The sequence below is a fragment of the Pseudophryne corroboree genome, chromosome 8, assembly GCF_028390025.1.
Source record: "Pseudophryne corroboree isolate aPseCor3 chromosome 8, aPseCor3.hap2, whole genome shotgun sequence".
Taxonomy (NCBI): domain Eukaryota; kingdom Metazoa; phylum Chordata; class Amphibia; order Anura; family Myobatrachidae; genus Pseudophryne; species Pseudophryne corroboree.
The window spans coordinates 20985096-21007374 of NC_086451.1; the positions used below are offsets into that span (position 1 = coordinate 20985096).

Below are 22279 nucleotides of genomic sequence, written 5' to 3' on the forward strand. Positions count from 1 at the left end.
TACCTTCCACCTATCCATCCACTCTGGTGTCGGCCCCACAGGGACGACATCCCATTTATCGGCCTCTGCTCCGCCTCCACGTAACCTTCCTCATCCAACATGTCGACACAGCCGTATCGACACACCGCACACACACAGGGAATGCTCTGTCTGAGGACAGGACCCCACAAAGTCCTTTGGGGAGACAGAGAGTATGCCAGCACACACCAGAGCGCTATATAATGCAGGGATTAACACTATAACTGAGTGATTTTTCCCCAATAGCTGCTTGTATACACATATTGCGCCTAAATTTGGTGCCCCACCTCTCTTTTTAACCCTTAGAGCCTGAAACTACAGGGGAGAGCCTGGGGAGCTGTCTTCCAGCTGCACTGTGAAGAAAAAATGGCGCCAGTGTGCTGAGCGAGATAGCCCCGCCCCTTTTTTGGCAGACTTTTCTCCCGCTTTTTTATGGATACTGGCAGGGGTAATTTATCACATATATAGCCCTGGGACTATATATTGTGATGATTTGCCAGCCAAGGTGTGTAATATTGCCCTCAGGGCGCCCCCCCCAGCGCCCTGCACCCATCAGTGACCGGAGTGTGAGGTGTACATGAGGAGCAATGGCGCACAGCTGCAGTGCTGTGCGCTACCTTGGTGAAGACTGAAGTCTTCTGCCGCCGATTTTCCGGACCATCTTCATGCTTATGTAAGGGGGACGGCGGCGCGGCTCCGGGAACGAACACCAAGGACGGGTCCTGCGGTCGATCCCTCTGGAGCTAATGGTGTCCAGTAGCCTAAAAAGCCCAAGCTAGCTGCAAGCAGGTAGGTTCGCTTCTTCTCCCCTTGCTGTTCGCACATTTGCAAAGCAAAAATAAGATTTTACTCACCGGTAAATCTATTTCTCGTAGTCCGTAGTGGATGCTGGGGACTCCGTAAGGACCATGGGGAATAGACGGCTCCGCAGGAGACTGGGCACATCTAAAGAAAGATTTAGGACTATCTGGTGTGCACTTGCTCCTCCCCCTATGACCCTCCTCCAAGCCTCAGTTAGGAACTGTGCCCGGAAGAGCTGACACAATAAGGAAGGATTTTGAATCCCGGGTAAGACTCATACCAGCCACACCAATCACACCATATAACACGTGATAGGAACCCCGGTTAACAGTATGATAACAATTGGAGCCTCTGAAGAGATGGCTCACAACAAAACCCGATTTTTGTAACAATAACTATGTACAAGTATTGCAGACAATCCGCACTTGGGATGGGCGCCCAGCATCCACTACGGACTACGAGAAATAGATTTACCGGTGAGTAAAATCTTATTTTCTCTGACGTCCTAGTGGATGCTGGGGACTCCGTAAGGACCATGGGGATTATACCAAAGCTCCCAAACGGGCGGGAGAGTGCGGATGACTCTGCAGCACCGAATGAGGGAACTCCAGGTCCTCCTCAACCAGGGAATCAAATTTGTAGAATTTAGCAAACGTGTTTTCCCCTGACCAAGTAGCTGCTCGGCAAAGTTGTAAAGCCGAGACCCCTCGGGCAGCCGCCCAAGATGAGCCCACCTTCCTTGTGGAATGGGCTTTTATTGATTTAGGCTGCGGTAATCCTACCGCAGAATGCGCCAGCTGAATAGTGCTACAAATCCAGCGCGCAATAGACTGCTTAGAAGCAGGAGCACCCAGCTTGTTGGGTGCATACAGGATAAACAGCGAGTCAGTTTTTCTGACTCCAGCCGTCCTGGAAACATACATTTTCAGGGCCCTGACTACGTCCAGCAACTTGGAATCCTCCAAGTCCCTAGTAGCCGCAGGCACCACAATAGGTTGGTTCAAGTGAAAAGCTGAGACCATCTTCGGAAGAAACTGAGGATGAGTCCTCAATTCCGCCCTATCCATCTGGAAAATCAGAGAAGGGCTTTTACAAGACAAAGCCGCCAATTCTGAAACCCGCCTGGCCGAAGCCAAGGCCAACAGTATGACCACTTTCCACGTGAGATATTTTAATTCCACAGTCTTAAGTGGTTCGAACCAATGTGATTTCAGGAATGCCAAAACCACATTGAGATCCCAAGGTGCCACTGGCGGCACAAAAGGAGGCTGAATATGCAGAACTCCTTTGACAAAAGTCTGAACTTCAGGCAGTGAAGCCAGTTCTTTCTGGAAGAAAATCGACAGAGCCGAAATCTGGACCTTGATGGACCCCAATTTGAGGCCCAACGTCACCCCTGCTTGCAGGAAGTGTAGGAATCGACCCAGTTGAAATTCCTCCTTCGGGGCCTTCATGGCCTCACACCAAGCAACATATTTCCGCCAAATGCGGTAATAATGTCTTGCGGTGACATCCTTCCTGGCTTTGATCAGGGTAGGGATGACTTCCTCCGGAATACCCTTTTCCTTTAGGATCCGGTGTTCAACCGCCATGCCGTCAAACGCAGCCGCGGTAAGTCTTGGAACAGACAGGGTCCCTGCTGCAGCATGTGGCCGTCTGAGCGGCAGAGGCCAAGGGTCCTCTGCCAGCATCTCTTGAAGTTCCGGGTACCAAGCTCTTCTTGGCCAATCCGGAACCACGAGTATGGTTTTTACTCCTCGCATTCTTATTATTCTCAGTACCTTGGGTATGAGAGGTAGAGGAGGAAACACATAAACCGACTGGTACACCCACGGTGTCACTAGAGCGTCCACAGCGATCGCCTGAGGGTCCCTTGACCTGGCGCAATATCTTTTCAACTTTTTGTTGAGGCGGGACGCCATCATGTCCACCCGTGGTCATTCCCAACGGTTTACCCGCCTTTGGAAAACTTCTGGAAGAAGTCCCCATTCTCCCGGGTGTAGGTCGCCCATCGGAGAATCCTTGTGGCTTCTGCCATCGCCATCCTGCTTCTTGTGCCGCCCTGTCTGTTTACATGGGCGACCGCCGTGATGTTGTCTGATTGGATCAGTACCGGCTGGTTCTGAATCAGGGGCCTTGCTTGGCTTAGGGCATTGTAAATGGCCCTTAGCTCCAGAATATTTATGTGAAGCGAAATCTCCTTGGAAATTTCTTCCCTGTGTGACTGCACCCCAGCCCCGAAGGCTGGCCTCCGTGGTCACCAGGACCCAGTCCTGTATTCCGAATCTGCGGCCCTCTAGTAGATGAGCCCTCTGCAGCCACCACAGCAGCGACACCCTGTTTCTTGCCGACAGGGTTATCCGCTGTTGTATCTGTAGATGGGACCCGGACCATTTGTCCCACAGGTCCCACTGGAACGTCCTTGCGTGGAACCTTCCGAATGGAATTATGCTTCGTATGAAGCTACCATTTTTTTTCAGGACTCGTGTGCTTCCACTGGAAGAAACACTCTTTTCTGGTCTGTGTCCAGAATCATTCCCAGGAACAGAAGACGTGTCGTCGGGACCAGCTGTGACTTTGGAATATTGAGAATCCAGTCGTGCTGTTGTAGCACTTCCCGAGAGAGTGCTACCCCCACTACCAACTGTTCTTTGGACCTCGCCTTTATCAGGAGATCGTCCAAGTACGGGATAATAAAAACTTCCTTCTTGCGAAGGAGTATCATCATTTCGGCCATTACCTTGGTAAAGACCTTCGGTGCCGAGGACAACTCCAACGGCAGCGTCTGGAACTGATAGTGACAGTCCTGTACCACACATCTGAGGTACTCCTGGTGAGGAGGGTAAATGGGGACATGCAGGTACGCATCCTTGATGTCCAGGGAGACCCTGTAATCCCCCTCGTCCAGGCTCGTAATAACCGCCCTGAGCGATTCCATCTTGAACTTGAATCTTCTGATATAAAAGTTCAAGTATTTTAATTTTAAGATGGGTCTCACCGAACCGTTCTGTTTCGGTACCACAACCATTGTGGAATAGTAACCCCTTCCTTGCTGAAGGAGGGGCACCTTGACAATCACTTGTTGTGATTATAGTGTTGAATAGCCACCAACACCGCCTCCCTGGCAGAGGGAGGTGCCGGTAAGGCAGATTTTAGGAAACGGCGGGGGGAAGAACGTCTCAAACTCCAGCCTTTACCCCTGAGATACTACTTGAAGGACCCAGGGATCCATGTGAGAGAGCCCACTGGGCGCTGAAATTTTTGAGACGGGCCCCCACCGTACCCGGGTCCGCCTGAGCAGCCCCAGCGTCATGCTGTGGACTTACCGGACGCAGGGAGGACTTCTGCTCTTGGGAACTAGCTGTGTGCTGCAGCTTTTTCCTCTACCTTTGCCTCTCGGCAGAAAGGATGAGCCTCTAGCCCTCTTGCTTTTCTGGGGCCGAAAGGACTGTACTTGATGATATGGTGCTTTCTTTTGTTGTGGGGTAGCCTGTGGCAAAAAAGTCGATTTCCCAGCAGTAGCTGTGGAAACGAGGTCTGAAAGACTATCCCCAAACAGTTTTACCCCCTTATAGGGCAAAACTTCCATGTGCCGATTCGAGTCGGCATCGCCTGACCATTGCCGAGTCCATAACCCCCGTCTGGCGGCAATGGACCTAGCGCTTATTTTTGATGCCAGCCGGCAAATATCCCTCTGTGCATCACGCATGTATAAGACCACGTCTTTTATATGCTCTATTGTCAGCACAATATTGTCCCTATCCATAGTTATTTTCCGACAGGGAATCTGACCACGCAGCGGGAGCACTGCACATCCATGCCGAAGCAATGGCTGGTCGCAATATAATGCCCGAGTGTGTGACTATATCTTTCAGGGTAACCCCCTGCTTTTTATCAGCAGGTTCCTTCAGGGCGGCCGTATCCGGAGACGGTAGTGCCACCTTTTCTGATAAGCGTGTAAGCGCTGTATCTACCCTATGGGGTGTTTCCCAACGTGACCTATCCTCTGGCGGGAAAGGGTACGCTGCCAATAACCGTTTAGAAATTATCAATTTCTTACCGGGGGAAGACCACGCTTCCTCACACACCTCATTTAATTTCTCAGATGCAGGAAAAACTACTGGTAGTTTTCTCTCACCAAACATAATACCCTTTTATGTGGTACCTGGGGTATTATCATAAATGTGTAATACATTTTTCATTGCCTCAATCATGTAACGGGTGGACCTATTTGGAGGGTACACTAGTCTCATCGTCGTCGACACTGGAGTCGGTATTCGTGTCGACATCTGTTTCTGCCATCTGAGGTAGCGGGCGTTTTTAGAGCCCCCCATGACATTTGAGACGCTGGAACAGGCACAAGCTGAGTAGCCGGCTGTTCTGTGTCGTCGACCTTTTGTGTAAGGAGTTGACACTTTCACGTAATCCTTCCATAAGTCCAACCACACCGGTGTCGATCCCGCAGGGGGTGACATCACATTTACAGGCATTCGCTCCGCCTTTACATCATTATCCTCCTCATACATGTCGACACAGCCGTACCGACACACAGCACACACACAGGGAATGCTCTGACAGAGGACAGGACCCCACAAAGCCCTTTGGGGAGACAGAGGGAGAGTATGCCAGCACACACCAGGGCGCTATATATCACAGGGATATCACATATAAAGAGTGTTTTCCCTTATAGCTGCCTATATATATATATTGTATACTGCGCCTAAATTGTGCCCCCCCTCTCTTTTTAACCCTTTCTGTAGTGTATTGACTGCAGGGGAGAGCCAGGGAGCTTCCCTCCAACGGAGCTGTGAGGGAAAAATTGCGCCAGTGTGCTGAAGGAGATAGCTCCACCCCTTTTTCGCTGACTTTCTCCCGCATTTTTATGGATTCTGGCAGGGGTTAAAAAGCACCTATATAGCCTCTGGGGCTATATATGGTGCCAGTTTGCCAGCCAAGGTGTCAGTATTGCTGCTCAGGGCGCCCCCCCCCCCCAGCACCCATCAGTGACCGGAGTGTGAGGTGTGGATGAGGAGCAATGGCGCACAGCTGCAGTGCGCTACCTTGGAGAAGACAGAAGTCTTCAGCCGCCGATTTTCCGGACCACCTTCTTGCTTCTGGCTCTGTAAGGGGGGCGGCGGCGCGGCTCCGGGAACGGACGACGAGGTCGGGTCCTGTGTTCGATCCCTCTGGAGCTAATGGTGTCCAGTAGCCTAAGAAGCCCAAGCTACCACCACTTAGGTAGGTTCGCTTCTTCTCCCCTTAGTCCCTCGATGCAGTGAGCCTGTTGCCAGCAGATCTCACTGAAAATAAAAAACCTAACAAACACTTTCTTCCTAGGAGCTCAGGAGAGCCCCTAGTGTGCATCCAGCTCAGCCGGGCACAGAAATCTAACTGAGGCTTGGAGGAGGGTCATAGGGGGAGGAGCCAGTGCACACCAGATAGTCCTAAATCTTTCTTTAGATGTGCCCAGTCTCCTGCGGAGCCGTCTATTCCCCATGGTCCTTACGGAGTCCCCAGCATCCACTAGGACGTCAGAGAATATACACTTTCCTGTGGGCGGTGACTATGCGTTTGCACGGCTACTGAAAGTATTGAGCGATCAACTCGGAATGAGGGCCATAGCCCGTTGCTCTTGGAACGCCCTGGTCGATGAAACATAACCCCACGGTTATTCTGAAAAAAACAGAAGCCTTATTTTTTATTGCTGATACTTGTGAAGAAAAATGTCTAGGACCCGTTAAGGAAGCTGTACGAAATCCCCTGTTGGTGTGAAGATTATAAGGATGTTATTGACAAACAGGGAGAGATCATTCATACACGTATGCCAGTGATGGACTTTGTAGCTGCATCTGCAGACGTGTGATAATCGATGCAGCCGCTTCCGAATCAGGCCTAGTGACACAAGTGTGCAAGGTTGATCATTGTGCAACATCCTATTACAGAAATATTGTGTAGGCCAGTGGTTCCCAAAATCAGTCTTCAAGGTATCTAACAGTTCAGGTTGTAAGGATGTCCAATCTTAAGCACAGGTGACAAATAGTACCTCAGTAGGATTGATTACACTATGGCCCTCATTCCGAGTTGTTCGCTCGCTAGCTGCTTTTAGCAGCATTGCACACGCTAGGCCGCCGCCTACTGGGAGTGTATCTTAGCAGAATTGCGAACGAAAGGTTAGCAGAATTGCTACTAAATAATTCCTTGCAGTTTCTGAGTAGCTCCAGACCTACTCACAGATTGCGATCAGCTCAGTCCGTTTAGTTCCTGGTTTGACGTCACAAACATGCCCTACGTTCGGCCAGCCACTCCCCCGTTTCTCCAGACACTCCCGCGTTTTTCCCTGACACGCCTGCGTTTTTTAGCACGCTCCCGGAAAACGCTCAGTTACCTCCCAGAAACGCCCCTTTCCTGTCAATCATTCACCGATCAGCAGAGCGACTGAAAAGTGCAGCAGAATCCACAGCAAATCTGCTACGTTTTTAGTTAAATAACTAAGCGCATGCGCAATTAGCAACAAATCGCAGCATTGCGAAAATCGGCAACGAGCGAACAACGCGGAATGACCACCTATATGTGCACAAGCAGGGACAGCCTTAAAACCTGGACTGTTAGGATGCCTTGGGGTCTGAGATTTGGAAAGTCTGGCATAGGCTGCCCAGACATTAACCTGTTACTGTATCAATTCTCTATACTATACAATTTTATTGTTATTAAACAAGACAAACTGAATTGTTGATTTACATAACAATGTAACACAATATTATCCCCCTGTTAGTCTGGATCCAGGTATGGACATAATAGAAACTGGAAACGTATAAATAATAACACAGCTAAGCACACCAACAGACAAAGAACCGTAAGTATCTTGCTGGATACATCTGGAGGGTCTCTCTGCAGAGTGATCATGACTTCCTGGCTGTCACCCGATACAGTAACGCCCGGGTGGTGTTTACTACACTCACAATATTGGATTTGAGCCTTATTTATCATATCCAGAAGCTGCGGCGTATCAGGCAGATATGATGTTTTATTTCCAGGCTCCAAGGGTGTCTCGTGCAAGCTGGCTGCTGAGGGAAGACCTTCCTTGGTGACACGTTTCCTGATAGCACCATGCAAAGCCTGGTCTCCACGTACGTTCCCTTCTCTCTCTGATGCATGATCTGGAGCGTCACAGCTTTCATCCACGTGTCCCCACGTATACTCTATAGGAAACAGAGAATAATGGTCACTGACTATCTATCTATCTGTATAGAGGTGGTCATTCCCAGTTGATCGCAGCCAGCAACTTTTTGCTGCTGCTGCGATCAACTAGTACACGTCTATGGGGGAGTGTATTTTAGCTTAGCAGGGCTGCGATCGCTTGTGCAGCCCTGCTAAGCTAAAAAAATTTCAAGCAGAAGTAGACAAGCCCTGGACATACTTACCCTGTGCGACGATCCTTGTGATGCTGGAGCCGGCTCTGACGTCAGACATCCGCCCTCGTTCTGCTAGACACGCCTGCGTTTTCTACTCCACTCCCCGAAAACGATCTCCAACGCTCCAGATCCGCCTTCTTCCTGTCAATCTTCTTTGCGGTCCGCTCTGCGACCGCTTCCTTCTTTAGACGCGACATAACCCAGCGACCCCTGTCGCCGGGCAACAGTGCGCACTGCGGGCGCCGTGCATTCCGCACCCATTCGCAACGCAGCAATAAACCGTTGCATGCGAACGGGTCAGAATGACCCCCAAAGTGTCAGACTGGGCATGAAGGGCCAGTGGAAGGGGCCCAGCCTTAATGGGGTGTGGTCGGTCACAGGACTGGGTGTGGCCAGCCATCACAGGGGCGTGACTAACCGTAAGAGGGTGTATTCCTTCTCTGTTAGGTGCTGCGGAACCCCTGTGGTGCCATATAAATAAACAATAATACATGGTCTGGGTCCAATTATAAATATATATAGTAAATAGTGATAGTGAATACCAGATTGATAAACAACCATGCACTGTAGTGAATACACTTGGGAATGCAGTATAATATCACATATGCATAGTAATCATCACATGATGGTGATGCCGTCTTTTTATATACCACATCAGATGCGACTACACCAGGCTGGGATTACCCTGACATGGTTTGCATCTGATGGGTGGCTGCCGGAAGATAATCATCCAACCTCAGAGGAACTTCCCAGGCCTCTCTGCTTCCTTGTTCCCTCCCCAAGTGCCTGCTGTGCAGCCAATCACTGCTGATCGAGAAGCCCGGCCACACCCCCACACCTGGTGGAAATGCAACACCGTGATGTCGCAAAGGTACGATCATCGATGGTCAGAATATCTGAGAAAAATCTGTTTTGACAAATGTGAGGGGGTTGGGGTTGGATTGTATAAACCAGTTTTGCATAAGATTTAAATAGATGTTCTTAACCTGATTCAATGATTAAAAAAAGAACAAAAGAAAAGAAAAATTTCTGAGCTCTTTTTCTTTGAAAATTTTTAGCCAGTCAAGTGGTTTATGGACCGTACATGTGATAGGGGACACCAGCACTGATCAGCCAATGTCTAGAACTCAATGAGAGCTGCAATAGGTCCAGAAAAGGGGAAATATCAGTCACTGTAAAAAATAGGATTTTTTTACTCGAAATAAAAACTCTTCCACGGAGTCTGGAGGACCCTGCATTATTCATTACCTCTGGGTTAGAGTGTGGGCTATGGAAATTAGGCACAAGAACACTAAAAGCTGACTCCTCCCCCCTCTAACCCCTCCCACCACCAGCAGCACCTCGACAAAGCGGCATGGAGGAATAACACAAGGAAACAACCTTGAACAAACGGAACTGAAAAAATAGGATTTTAATTACCTACCGGTAAATTCTTTTCTCGTAGTCCATAGGGGATACTGGGAATCCATTTAGTACCATGGGGTATAGACGGGTCCACTAGGAGCCATGGGCACTTTAAGAATTTGATAGTGTGCGCTGGCTCCTCCCTCTATGCCCCTCCTACTAGACTCAGTCTAGAAACTGTGCCCGAGGAGACGGACAAACCTTGAGAGAAGGATAGATAAAAAAAGTGGTGAGATTCCGAACCAGCACACACAGAACAAGGGGAAAGCCATGCTAACCAAACTTGAAACCAGGAACAGCAAAAGCTGAACCAAATAACCATACTGAACCAAGTAACCGTGCAGGAAGAACAAAGTACCGGGCGGGCGCCCAGTATCCCCTACGGACTACGAGAAAAGGATTTACCAGTAGGTAATTAAAATCCTATTTTCTCTTACATCCTAGGGGATACTGGGAATCAATTTAGTACCATGGGGAAGTACCAAAGCTCCCAAACTGGGTGGGAGAGTGCTGAGGTTCCTGCAGAACTGATTGACCAAACTGAAGGTCCTCAGAGGCCAAAGTATTGAATTTGTAGAACTTAGCAAACGTGTTTGAACCTGACCAAGTTGCTGCTCAGTTGCTGACCAAGTTGCTGCTAAGCAAAGCTGTAAAGTCAAGACACCCCAGGCAGCAGCCCAAAAAAAACACACCGACCTAGTAGAGTGGGCCTGTACAGATTTTGGAACCGGCAAGCCTACTGTGGAATAAGCATGCTGGATAGTGAGCCTGATCCAGCGTGAAATCGTCTGCTTTGAAGCAGGCACCCAATTTGATGTCATGTCGATTTGTGCATATCCCCACTGACGTGTCAACCACCTGAACACCTCCAAAGGCCCCACTTCCCCGGGTGCAGGTTGTGTCTGTTGAGGAAGTCTGCTTCCCAGTTGTCTATTCCTGGAATGAAGACCGCCGACAATGCCGCAGCGTGTTTTTCCGCCCAGAGGATAATTCTTGACACCTCTGACATTGCGGCTCTGCTTTTCGTTCCGCCCTGTCGGTTTATGTACGTCACATTGTCCGACTGGACCTGAATGGCCTGATTCTGAAGAAGAGATGAGGCATGCAGAAGGGTGTTGTACATAGCCCTGAATTCCAGGATGTTGATTGCAAGGACGACTTCCTGAATGACCATCTTCCCTGAAACTGCACCCCCTGGATGACTGATCCCCAACCTCTGAGGCTTGCGTCTGTGGTTAGCAGAATCCAATTCTGAATCCCGAACCGTAGACCCTCGACTTGGTGAGAAGTCTGTAGCCACCACAGAAGGGAGAGCCTGGCTTTTGGTGACAGACGGATCCTCTGGTGCATGTGAAGATGCGATCCAGAGCATTTGTCCAACAGATCGAGCTGGAAGGGCCTTGCATGAAACCTTCCGTACTGAATTGCTCGTAAGAGGCCACCATAGGCGAATGCACAGATGTACCGAGATCCGGGTTGGCTTCAGGACAGGCCGAACCATTGATTGGATTACCATTGCCTTTTCCAAGGGAAGGAACACACTGAGACTGCATCAGTTCCAGGTGAGATTTTGGTAAGTTCAGAATCCACCCGTGATCCAGAAGTAGTCTGGTTGAGAGGCCAATGCTGTCCAACAACTGCTCCCTGGACGGTGTGTTTATCAGAAGATCGTCCAGGTACGGAATTATGTTCAGTCCCTGTTTGCGGAGTAGAAACATCCTCTCTGCCATCACTTTGGTGAACACTCTCGGTGCCGTGGAGAGACCAAATGGCAAGGCCTGGAACTGGTAGTGACAGTCCTGCAAAGCAAACTGTAGATAAGCCTGATGAGGCGGCCAGATCGGAATGTGAAGGTACGCATGCTTGACATCCAGAGACACTAGGACTTCCCCCTCCTCCAGACCTGAGATCACCGCTCTCAGAGACTCCATCTTGAATTTGAACATTCGGAAGTATGGGTTCAACGACTTAAGGTTCAAAATCGGTCTTACCGAACCGTCCGGTTTTGGTACTACTAACAAGTTGAAATAATACCCCTTGTTTTGCAGATGAGGTGGAACTGGAACAATGACCTGAGCCTGTACCAGTTTTTGAATGGCGTCCTGTAAAGTTATACTTGCCTCTTGCGAAACTGGTAAGCAAGATTTGAAGAATCTGTGAGGTGGGAGCTCCTGGAACTCCAGTCTGTAGCCCTGGTAAATAAGATCTATGAGCCAGGGATCCTGGCACGAACTTGTCCCGATGTGACTGAAGAATTTTAGCCGGGCTCCCACCCCGCCAGTCTTCCAGGCATCGCGGTCCACCGTCATGCTGAAGGTTTTGAGGAAGCAGAGCTTGAGCTCTATTCTTGAGAAACGGCAGTTTCTGGTTTGCGTGGTTTACCTCTAGCGCCTCTGGTGGCTGTAGAAAAACCTCTGGTTTTGCCCTTAAACTTGGCCGTCCGAAAGACGGTAAATTGCAAGCTGAGTAAGCCTTCCTGGCTGGGGGAGCTGCAGAAGAAAGATAAGTGGACTTACCCGCAGTAGCTTTAGAGATCCATTTGTCTAGTTCATCTCTAAATAAGGCCTCTCTTGTGAATGGCAGCCCTTCCGCGCCTTTCCTGGAGTCCGCGTCAGCAGTCCACTGGCGTAGCCATAAGCCCCTGCATGCTGACACTGCCATAGCACTGGTGTGTGCATTAAGCAAGCTTATTTCTTTTATGGCTTCCACCATAAAGTTCGTAGAGTCCTGTATATGTTGCAGGAGTTAAATAATCTCCCCCTGAGATAAGGTATCTAACCCCTCAATTAGGTTACCTGACTATTTAGCAATGGCTTTAGTAATCCACCCACATGCTATATAGTGGGTCTCTGGGCCACCCAAGCAGCTGTATACAAAGATGAGTGTGGTCTCAATTCTATGATCAGCTGTGTCTTTCAGGGAGGCTGCACCCGGGACAGACAATACTATTTTTCATGACAGCCTGGATACTGATGCGTCCACTATTGGTGGATTTTCCCATTTTTTCCTATCCTCAGGAGGAAAAGATGAAAGCAACCTCTTCGAGATTTGAAATTTCCTATCAGGATTAACCCACGGTTCTTTAAACACGGTATTCAGTTCCTTTGACACAGGAAAAGTGACTGAGGATTTCTTTTTTAAATTAAAATAAGATTTCTCACTCTCCTCTGTCACCTTATCAGGGATCTGCAGAACATCTCTGACAGCCTCTATTCCCTGTGAGAGTAGCCTCCCCCACCTCTGAGTCCACCTCCCCCTCCTCCATGTCTGACCCTTCATCATCAGAGTCAGACTGCAGGATATGGGCCAAAGTACGTTTTTTTTGCGGACAATTGGAAGGGGACAGAGACGCTGGTTTGGGTACTTAGTCTCTTTTCATAAACTCATCCATAGATTTAAGTCTTAAGTATTGCGTCTCTTTCTCATTGCGGGACAATTTAGTAGAAATATGTCCCTTTACGGAGTCCAGCCATGCTGGCTCTGCCCCGCTAGCCTGGGAAGGTACACTACACACGATTGAACCCCCTGGGGAAGAGGAACACTGTGCCTTATATGAAACACACTCTTTGCCTGACATATTGTAACTGTGACAGCACAGACACACAGGAAAAGGTTAAATGTACAATTAACCCACAGAGAGCCCTTCCAGGGAGACACAGATAGTATGAAGCCAGCACACAGCACCATTACCGCTAATGCCAAGCTTAGCCGGGTCGCAGAATAAGTACCTAGATTAGGGACTCCGTACACTAATAATCGCTCCCCCCCTGCTATGACCCCCTGGTACTGCTGAGGTAATCTGGAGTCTCTCCGGAGGAGCTGCGCGTCCCTGTCAGTCAGCGTCTGTGTCCACTGCAGAGGGAAGATAACGCTGGTGAGCTGCTGGATCTGCTCATAGTGAAGCCCCGCCCCTTCAAAGGTCTTCCCGCTCTTTTTTATACTGGCTGAGGTGATTTTGTGCCTAAAATGGAGTCAGTCCCCTTTTAAGTCTGTAATGCCAGTCTGGGTACTGTGTACACATATAGTGTACTGAGACTCAGTTCACCCCCTCAGAAGCTGTGCACTGTGTACTGAGTCTGGAGACCTAGCCACCCCATGTAGAAGCCGTGCGTCTCCGTACCCTCATGCCGCCATAATGGCCGGTGACCCGCTAACCGGGACGCCGGCTTAGTACTCACCACTCTTCATTCTTCTGGCTCTTTTAGGGGAGGCGGCGTGCTGCGGGAATGTACGCTCGCCGTGGTGGGTCTTGCGAATAGTTCCCTCAGGACCATTACCCCTTCAAGAGGTTGGGCGACGCCCCCCCCCCCCCCCCCCAAAGTCCCACGAAGCAGGCAGGCTGGTGCCATCCAGTCCTGCCTGAAAATAACAAACAGATAAAACAAATGCAGAAAACTCTTCAGGAGCTTCCAGAAACGTGACCGGCTCCTTCGGGCACATTTTCTAGACTGAGTCTGGTAGGAGGGGCATAGAGAGAGGAGCCAGCCCACACTCTCAAATTCTTAAATTTCCCATGGCTCCTAGTGGACCAGTCTATACCCCATGGTACTAAATGGATTCCCAGTATCTCCTAGGACGTAAGAGAAATCGAACCAACCAAACAATGCCAATATAAATACAGGTTGAGTATCCCATATCCAAATATTCCGAAATACTGAATATTCCGAAATACAGAATTTTTTGAGTGTGAGTGAGATAGTGAAACCTTTGTTTTCTGATGGTCAATGTACGCAAACTTTGTTTAATACACAAAGTTATTAAAAATATTGGGGCAGATGTATTAACCTGTAGGTGGCATAAGGAAGTGATAAACCAGTGATATGTGCAAGGTGATAAAGGCACCAGCCAATCAGCTCCCATATGTAAATTAACAGTTAAGATCTGATTGGCTAGTGCCTTTATCACCATGCACATATCACTGGTTTATCACTTCCTTATGTCTTCTCCAGGTTAATACATCTGCCCCATTGTATTATAAGACCTTCAGGCTGTGTGTATAAGGTGTATATGAAACATAAATGCATTCTGTGCTTAGACTTAGGTCCCATCACCATGATATCTCATTATGGTATGCAATTATTCCAAACTACGGAAAAATCCGATATCCAAAATACTTCTGGTCCCAATCGTTTTATATAAGGGATACTCAACCTGTTTATCTATCTAATTAGTACATATGGCAACAACAACAAAAATGTTCGAGTCGCATGTAAATCTTTCTGTGCAAAACAGGCTTCCTGTACACTGAAGGTACGGAAACGGTAACATTTTGTAAACGTGTGCACAGACGACCAGGCCACTGCCTTACACAACTGTTCCACTGAGGCACCACGGCGAACTGCCCAAGAACCCCCAAGTCAAATGAGCTTGCAATGAGGCAGGAATAGACATGGCTGATGTGACCAAATGAGTAATGGTGTTCTTAAAGGCTGGACAACCCTCTTGGGAGCATTGATAAGCACCAAAAGACTGCGTAAATCGAAAAGAAGCTGTGTGTGATACATTTGTAAGGCACGGCCCACATACAGCAAAGCCAAAGATGACGAATCTGGAGAAGAAGAGTCTGGAGAAAAAGCCAGAAGGATGATGTCCACATTGAGATGAACAGCGGACACTACCTTAGGTAGAGAGGAAGGTTTTGTCTGCAAAACTACCTTATCTGAATGAAAAATTATCAAAGAGAGTTTGCAAGACAAAGCAGACAACTTGGAGAGCCTCCGAGCGGATGCGATTGCCAGGAGAACACCATCTTCAATGTAAGAAAATGAATGTCTATTGACTCCAGAGGCTTCTGAAGTGCCGTGAGAACCAAATCTAATTCCCAAGGAGGAAGAGGAGGTACATAAGGAGGCTGAATACACAAAAGTCCCTGAAGAAAACACTGAATGTCTGGAATATTGGCCAACCTTCTCTAGAAAAGAACGGATAAAGCAGAAACCTATCCTTTAAGAGAGGAGAGACTGAGTCCTTTAGACAAACCATCCTGGAGAAAAGCCAAGAGGCGCGGAAGACAAAAAATCCCACCCAAGAGATTTTTTCTGTTCACACCAAGAGAAGTATAATCACCAGGCTCGGTGATAAAACCTTCATGTAACCGGTTTGCGGGCCTGGAGCATAATCCGGGCTACAGATCTTGAAAAGCCTTTTGATCTTAAGATGCTGTTTCAAGAGCCATGCCGTCAAAGCCAGCCAAGGCAAATCTGGGTGACGACATGGACCTAGAAGTAGAAGATCTGGCCAAAGAAGCACATGGTAACGAGACTCGATCACCATGCTCTGAAGCAGAGCATGCCGGTATTGACGGGGCCAACCCGGAGCTCTCAGGATGACCACGAATCATAAATGCACTGAAGTACTCGCAGAATCATGACTATTGGTGGAAACAAGCAGCCTAGATGAAACTGCCTAAGAGCTGTCATGGCACCCAGGAGTACTGCGTGAGGAACCCTGGAGCAAGCACCGTACCGGGCGAAGTTTCTTGTCGAGGAGAGACATCATGAGGTCGATGTTAGGCTTGCCCCAACTGGAGACCAAAGTCAGGAACACCTTCTGGTGGAGTTCCTATTCCCTGGGATGTACTGTGTTCCATTTTAGGAAGTTTGCTTCCCAGTTTTCTATTCCTGGAATGAATACGGCTGAAATTACTGGGAACCAAAGCTCCACCCAACTAAGGATGTGAGATACCTCTCGCATTGCTCTCCAACTGCGAGTCCCGCCTTGCTTGTTGATGTAGGCCACAGTGGTTGCGTTGTCCAACTGGATGCGGACTGGATGACCCTGTAGCAAGTCCTGAATCTGAGTCAAGGTGTTGCAAATGGCCCAAAGTTCGAGGATACTGATCGGAAGCGACGCTTTCACTGCAGACCATAGTCCCTGAAGATGGTGATGTTGAAAGACAGCACACCAAACTTTCAGACTGCCGTCTGTGGTAACTATGCTCCAAGTCCAGATGGAGAATGGAGCCCCTTTGCTCAGATTCAGAGTGTGTAGCCGCCACTGGATTGACGTGTTTGAACAGACAAACGGAATAGTTGTCTGTCCAAACTTGAGTCTGTATGGGACACACAACACAGAATCGGAGACTGAAGTGACCTGGCATGGAACCAGAGCACCGACACCCTTGATAGAAGAGTGCGCACCCTGGACTGGTGTTCCTGCACCTTTACCTGAGGAAGGAAGACCCTCTGACACAAGGTATCAAAGGGGAGACCCAGAAACACCATCCTCTGGGAAAGAGCCTGGACCTGGGACTATTTACCAGCCATCCAAAGGATTGAAGGGTGTCCACTGCCAGCTGCATATGTGTTTGAAGCAGTGCATCGGACGGAGCTTTTATTAACAAATCATCCATATAGGTGATGATGTTGACTTTCTGTTTCTTAGTAAGGCAACCATGTGGGCCATTATCTTTGTGAAGACTCTAGGAGCCGTGGACAGACCGAAAGGAAGAGCTTGGAATTAGTAACGCAGAGCTTCCCCCGCAAAGCGGAGAAGGTAAGGATGTCCTTTCCAGATGGGAACATGGAGGTAGGCGTCCTTGATGTCTATGGGAGCTAAAAATTCCTCTGCCTCCATATAGGCAAAAATAGAGTGGATTGACTTCATCTTGAATCTGTCCAGTTGAAAATAAGGATTCAAGTTTTAAATTGAGGATTTGGCGGACCGAACCATCTGTTTTGTCCACCAAGAAAAGACTGGCGTAAAATCCAAGACACCATTGATGTGGAAGAACCGGGATGATTACTCTGCGTCGAACAGAGAAGAGATAGACTGAAAATAAGAATTTACTTACCGATAATTCTATTTCTCGGAGTCCGTAGTGGATGCTGGGGTTCCTGAAAGGACCATGGGGATAGCGGCTCCGCAGGAGACAGGGCACAAAAAGTAAAGCTTTTCCAGATCAGGTGGTGTGCACTGGCTCCTCCCCCTATGACCCTCCTCCAGACTCCAGTTAGGTACTGTGCCCGGACGAGCGTACACAATAAGGGAGGATTTTGAATCCCGGGTAAGACTCATACCAGCCACACCAATCACACCGTACAACTTGTGATCTAAACCCAGTTAACAGTATGATAACAAAAGGAGCCTCTGAAAGACGGCTTCCTACAAAAATAACCCGATTTTTGTAACAATAACTATGTACAAGTATTGCAGAATAATCCGCACTTGGGATGGGCGCCCAGCATCCACTACGGACTCCGAGAAATAGAATTATCGGTAAGTAAATTCTTATTTTCTCTATCGTCCTAGTGGATGCTGGGGTTCCTGAAAGGACCATGGGGATTATACCAAAGCTCCCAAACGGGCGGGAGAGTGCGGATGACTCTGCAGCACCGAATGAGAGAACTCCAGGTCCTCTTTTGCCAGGGTATCAAATTTGTAAAATTTTACAAACGTGTTCTCCCCCGACCACGTAGCTGCTCGGCAGAGTTGTAATGCCGAGACCCCTCGGGCAGCCGCCCAAGAGGAGCCCACCTTCCTTGTGGAATGGGCATTTACATATTTTTTGCTGTGGCAAGCCTGCCACAGAATGTGCAAGCTGAATTGTACTACAAATCCAACGAGCAATAGTCTGCTTAGAAGCAGGAGCACCCAGCTTGTTGGGTGCATACAGGATAAACAGCAAGTCAGATTTCCTGACTCCAGCCGACCTGGAAACTATATTTTCAGGGTCCTGACAACATCCAGCAACTTGGAGTCCTCCAAGTCCCTAGTAGCCGCAGGCACCACAATAAGCTGGTTCAGGTGAAACGCTGACACCACCTTAGGGAGAAACTGGGGACGAGTCCACAGCTTTGCTCTGTCCGAATGGACAATCAGATATGGCTTTGTGAGATAAAGCCGCCAATTCTGACACTCGCCTGGCCGAGGCCAGGACCAACAGCATGGTCACTTTCCATGTGAGATATATCAAATCCACAGATTTGAGTTGTTTAAAACAATGTGATTTTAGGAATCCCAAACTACGTTGAGATCGCCCAGTGCCACTGGAGACATCAAAAAAGGGTTGTATATGCAGTACTCCCTTAACAACTTCTGGACTTCAGGAACTGAAGCCAATTTCTTTCTGGAAGAAAATCAACCGGTCGAAATTTGAACCTTAATGGACCCCAATTTGAGACCCATATACACTCCTGCTTGCAGGAAATGTAGGAATTAACCTAGTTGAAATTCTTCCGTGGAGCCTTCCTGGCCTCACACCATGGAACATATTTTCACCTAAGCGGTGATAATGTTGTGCGGTCACCTCCTTCCTGGCTCTGACCAGGGTAGGGATGACCTCTTCCGGAATGCCTTTTTCCCTTAGGATCCGGCGTTCACCCGCCCTGGCGTCAACGCAGCTGCGGTAAGTCATGGAACAGACATGATTCTTGCTGAATCAAGATCCTTTCTAGTATCTCTTGAAGTTCCGGGTACCAAGTTCTTCTTGGCCCAAACCGGAACCCCGAGTATAGTTCTTACTCCTCTCCTTCCTATCATTCTCCATACACTGGGTATGAAAGGCAGAGGAGGGAACACATACACCGACTGGTACACCCACGGTGTTACCAGAGCGTCCCAGCTATTGCCTGAGGGTCTCTAGACCTGGCGCTTCATGTGGGACGCCATCATAACCACCTTTGGTCTTTCCCAACGGTTTACAAACATGTGGAAACTTCCAGATGAAGTTCCCACTTTTCCGGGTGGAATTCATTTATGCTGAGGAAATCTTCCTAGTTGTCCACTCCCGGAATGAACACTGCTGACAGTGTTATCACATGATCTTTCGCCCAGCGAAGAATCCTTGCTGTCATTGCCCTCCTGCTTCTTGTGCCGCCCCGTCTGTTTACGTGGGCGACTGCCATGATGATGTCCTACTGGATCAGCACCGGTTGACTTTGAAGCAGAGGTCTTCCTAGGCTCAGAGCATCGTAAATTGCCCTTAGCTCCAGTATATTCATGTGGAGAGAAATCTCCAGACTTGACCACACTTCCTTGGAAATTTCTTCCTTGTGTGACTGTTCCCCAGCCTCTCAGGCTGGCATCCGTGGTCACCAGAACACAGTCCTGAATGCTGAATGTGCTGCCCTCTAGAAGATGAGCACTCTGCAGCCCCCACAGAAGAGACCCCCTTGTCCTTGGAGACAGGGTTATCCGCTGATGCATCTGAAGATGCGATCCGGACCATTCGTCCAGCAAATCCCCCTGAAAAGTTTTTGCGTGAGATCTGCCGAATGGAATCGCTTCGTAAGAAGCCACCATTTTTCCCAGGACTCCTGTGCATTGATGCACTGATACTTGGCCTGGATTTAGGAGGTTTCTGACTAGGTCGGATAACTCCCTGGCTTTCCCCTCCAGGAGAAATACCTCTTTCTGGACTATGCCCAGAATCATTCCTAGGAACAGCAGACGTATCATCGGAAAACAGCTGCGATTTTTGGAATATTTAGAATCCACTCGTGCTGTCGTAGAACTACTTTAGATAGTTCTTTTCCGACCTCCAACTGTTCTCTGGAAACTTGTCCCTTTCAGGATATCGTCCAAGTAAGGGATAATTTAGATGCCTTTCTTCTTTTAAGAATCATCTTTTCGGCCATTACCTTGGTAAAGGCCCGGGGTGCCGTGGATAATTCAACGGCAGCGTCTGAAACTGATATTGACAGTTCTGTATCACGAACCAGAGGTACCCTTGTTGAGAAGGGCAAATTTGGACATGGAGGTAATCCTTGATGTCCAGGGACACCATATAGTCCCCTTTTTTCCGGTTCTCTATCACTGCTCTGAGTGACTCCATCTTGATTTGAACCTTTTTATGTAAGTGTTCAAAGATTTCAGATTTAGACTATGTCTCACCAAGCCGTCTGGCTTCAGTACCACAGTATAGTGTGGAGGACTAATACCCTTTTCCTTGTTGTAGGAGGGGTACTTTGATTATCACCTGCTGGAAATACAGCTTGTGAATTTTTTCCCAATACTGCCTCCTTGTCGGAGGGAGCCGTTGGTAAAGCAGGCTTCAGGAACCTGCGAGGAAAAAATGTCTCGACTCTCCAATCTGTACCCCTGGGATAATACTTGTATGATCTAGGGGTCAACTTGCGAGTGATCCCACTGCGCGCTGAGACTCTTGAGACTACCCCCCCACTGGTGGAGGGCTTCTTTTCCTGGGAAGGGGCTGCCTGCTGCAGTCTACTTCCCTTTCCTCTATGTCTGGGCAGATATGACTGGCCTTTTGCCCGCTTGCCCACATGGGAACGGAAGGATTGAGGCTGAAAAGACAGTGTCTTTTTCTGCTGAGATGTAACTTGGGGTAAAAAGGTTGGATTTCCCAGCTGTGGCCGTGGCCCCCAGGTCCGACGGACCGACCCCAAATAACTCCTTCCCTTTATACGGCAATACTTCCATGTGCCGTATGGGATCTGTATCACCTGACCACTGTCGTGTCCATGACATCTTCTGGGAGATATGGACAACGCACTTATCTTGATGCCAGAGTGCAAATATCCCTCTGTGCATCTCGCATACATATATATAGAATGCATCCTATTAAATGCTCTATATCAATAAAATATTTTTAGTCAGGGAATTCGACCAAGCCAACCCAGCACTGCATCTCCAGGCTGATGGCGATCGCTGGTCGCAGTATAACCACCGTCTGTGTGTATATACTTTTTAGGATATTTTTCCAGCTGCCTATCAGCTGGCTCCTTGAGGGCGGCCGTATTTGGAGACGGTAACGCCACTTGATAAGTGTGTGAGCGCCTTATCCACCCTAATGGGTGCTTCCCAACGCGCCCTAACTTCTGGCGGGAAAAGGTATAACGCCAATATTTGCTATCGGGGTAAACCCACGCATCATCACACACTTCATTTTATTTTATCTGATTCAGGAAAAACTACAGGTAGTTTTTTCACTTCCACATAATACCCTTTTCTGTGGTACTTGTAGTATCAGAAATATGTAACAGCTCCTTCATTGCCCTTAACGTGTGGCCCTAATGAGGAATACGTTTGTTTATTCACCGTCGACACTGGATTCAGTGTCCGTGTCTGTGTCTGTGTCGACCGACTGAGGTAAATGGGCGTTTTTTATAAAAAAACCCTGACGGTGTTTCTGAGACGCCTGGACCGTTACTAATTGTTTGTCGGTCGTCTCATGTCGTCAACCGACCTTGCAGCGTGTTGACATTCTCACGTAATTCCCTAAATAAGCCATCCATTCCGGTGTCGACTCCCTAGAGAGTGACATCACCATTACAGGCAATTTCTCCGCCTCCTCCAGCATCGTCCTCATACATGTCGACACACACGTACCGACACACAGCACACACACCTGGAATGCTCTGACAGAGGACAGGACCCCACTAGCCCTTTGGAGAGACAGAGGGAGAGTTTGCCAGCACACACCAAAAAACGCTATAATTACATAGGGACAACCTTATATAAGTGTTTCTCCCTAATAGCATCTTTATATATATATTTATATCGCCAATTTGTGCCCCCCCTCTCTGTTTAAACCCTGTTTCTGTAGTGCAGTGCAGGGGAGAGCCTGGGAGCCTTCTCTCCAGCCTTTCTGTGAGAGAAAAAATGGCGCTGTGTGCTGAGGAGATAGGCCCCGCCCCTTTTACGGCGGGCTCGTCTCCCGCTCTTTAGTGAAGTTTGGCAGG

General features: G+C 48.6%; 1 protein-coding gene across 3 annotated transcripts in view; it reads right to left on the bottom strand.

Moving 5' to 3' along the window:
• Positions 1-7498: 7498 nt before the first annotated feature.
• Positions 7499-22279, bottom strand: part of LOC134948181 (uncharacterized) — a 151456-nt gene continuing 136675 nt past the window's right edge. For all 3 annotated transcript variants that reach the window (XM_063936009.1, XM_063936008.1, XM_063936010.1), the window contains one exon: positions 7499-8018. In XM_063936009.1, coding sequence (XP_063792079.1) covers positions 7588-8018 — 431 coding nt within the window. In that variant the 3' untranslated portion in view covers positions 7499-7587. The remainder of the gene's footprint in view (positions 8019-22279) is intronic.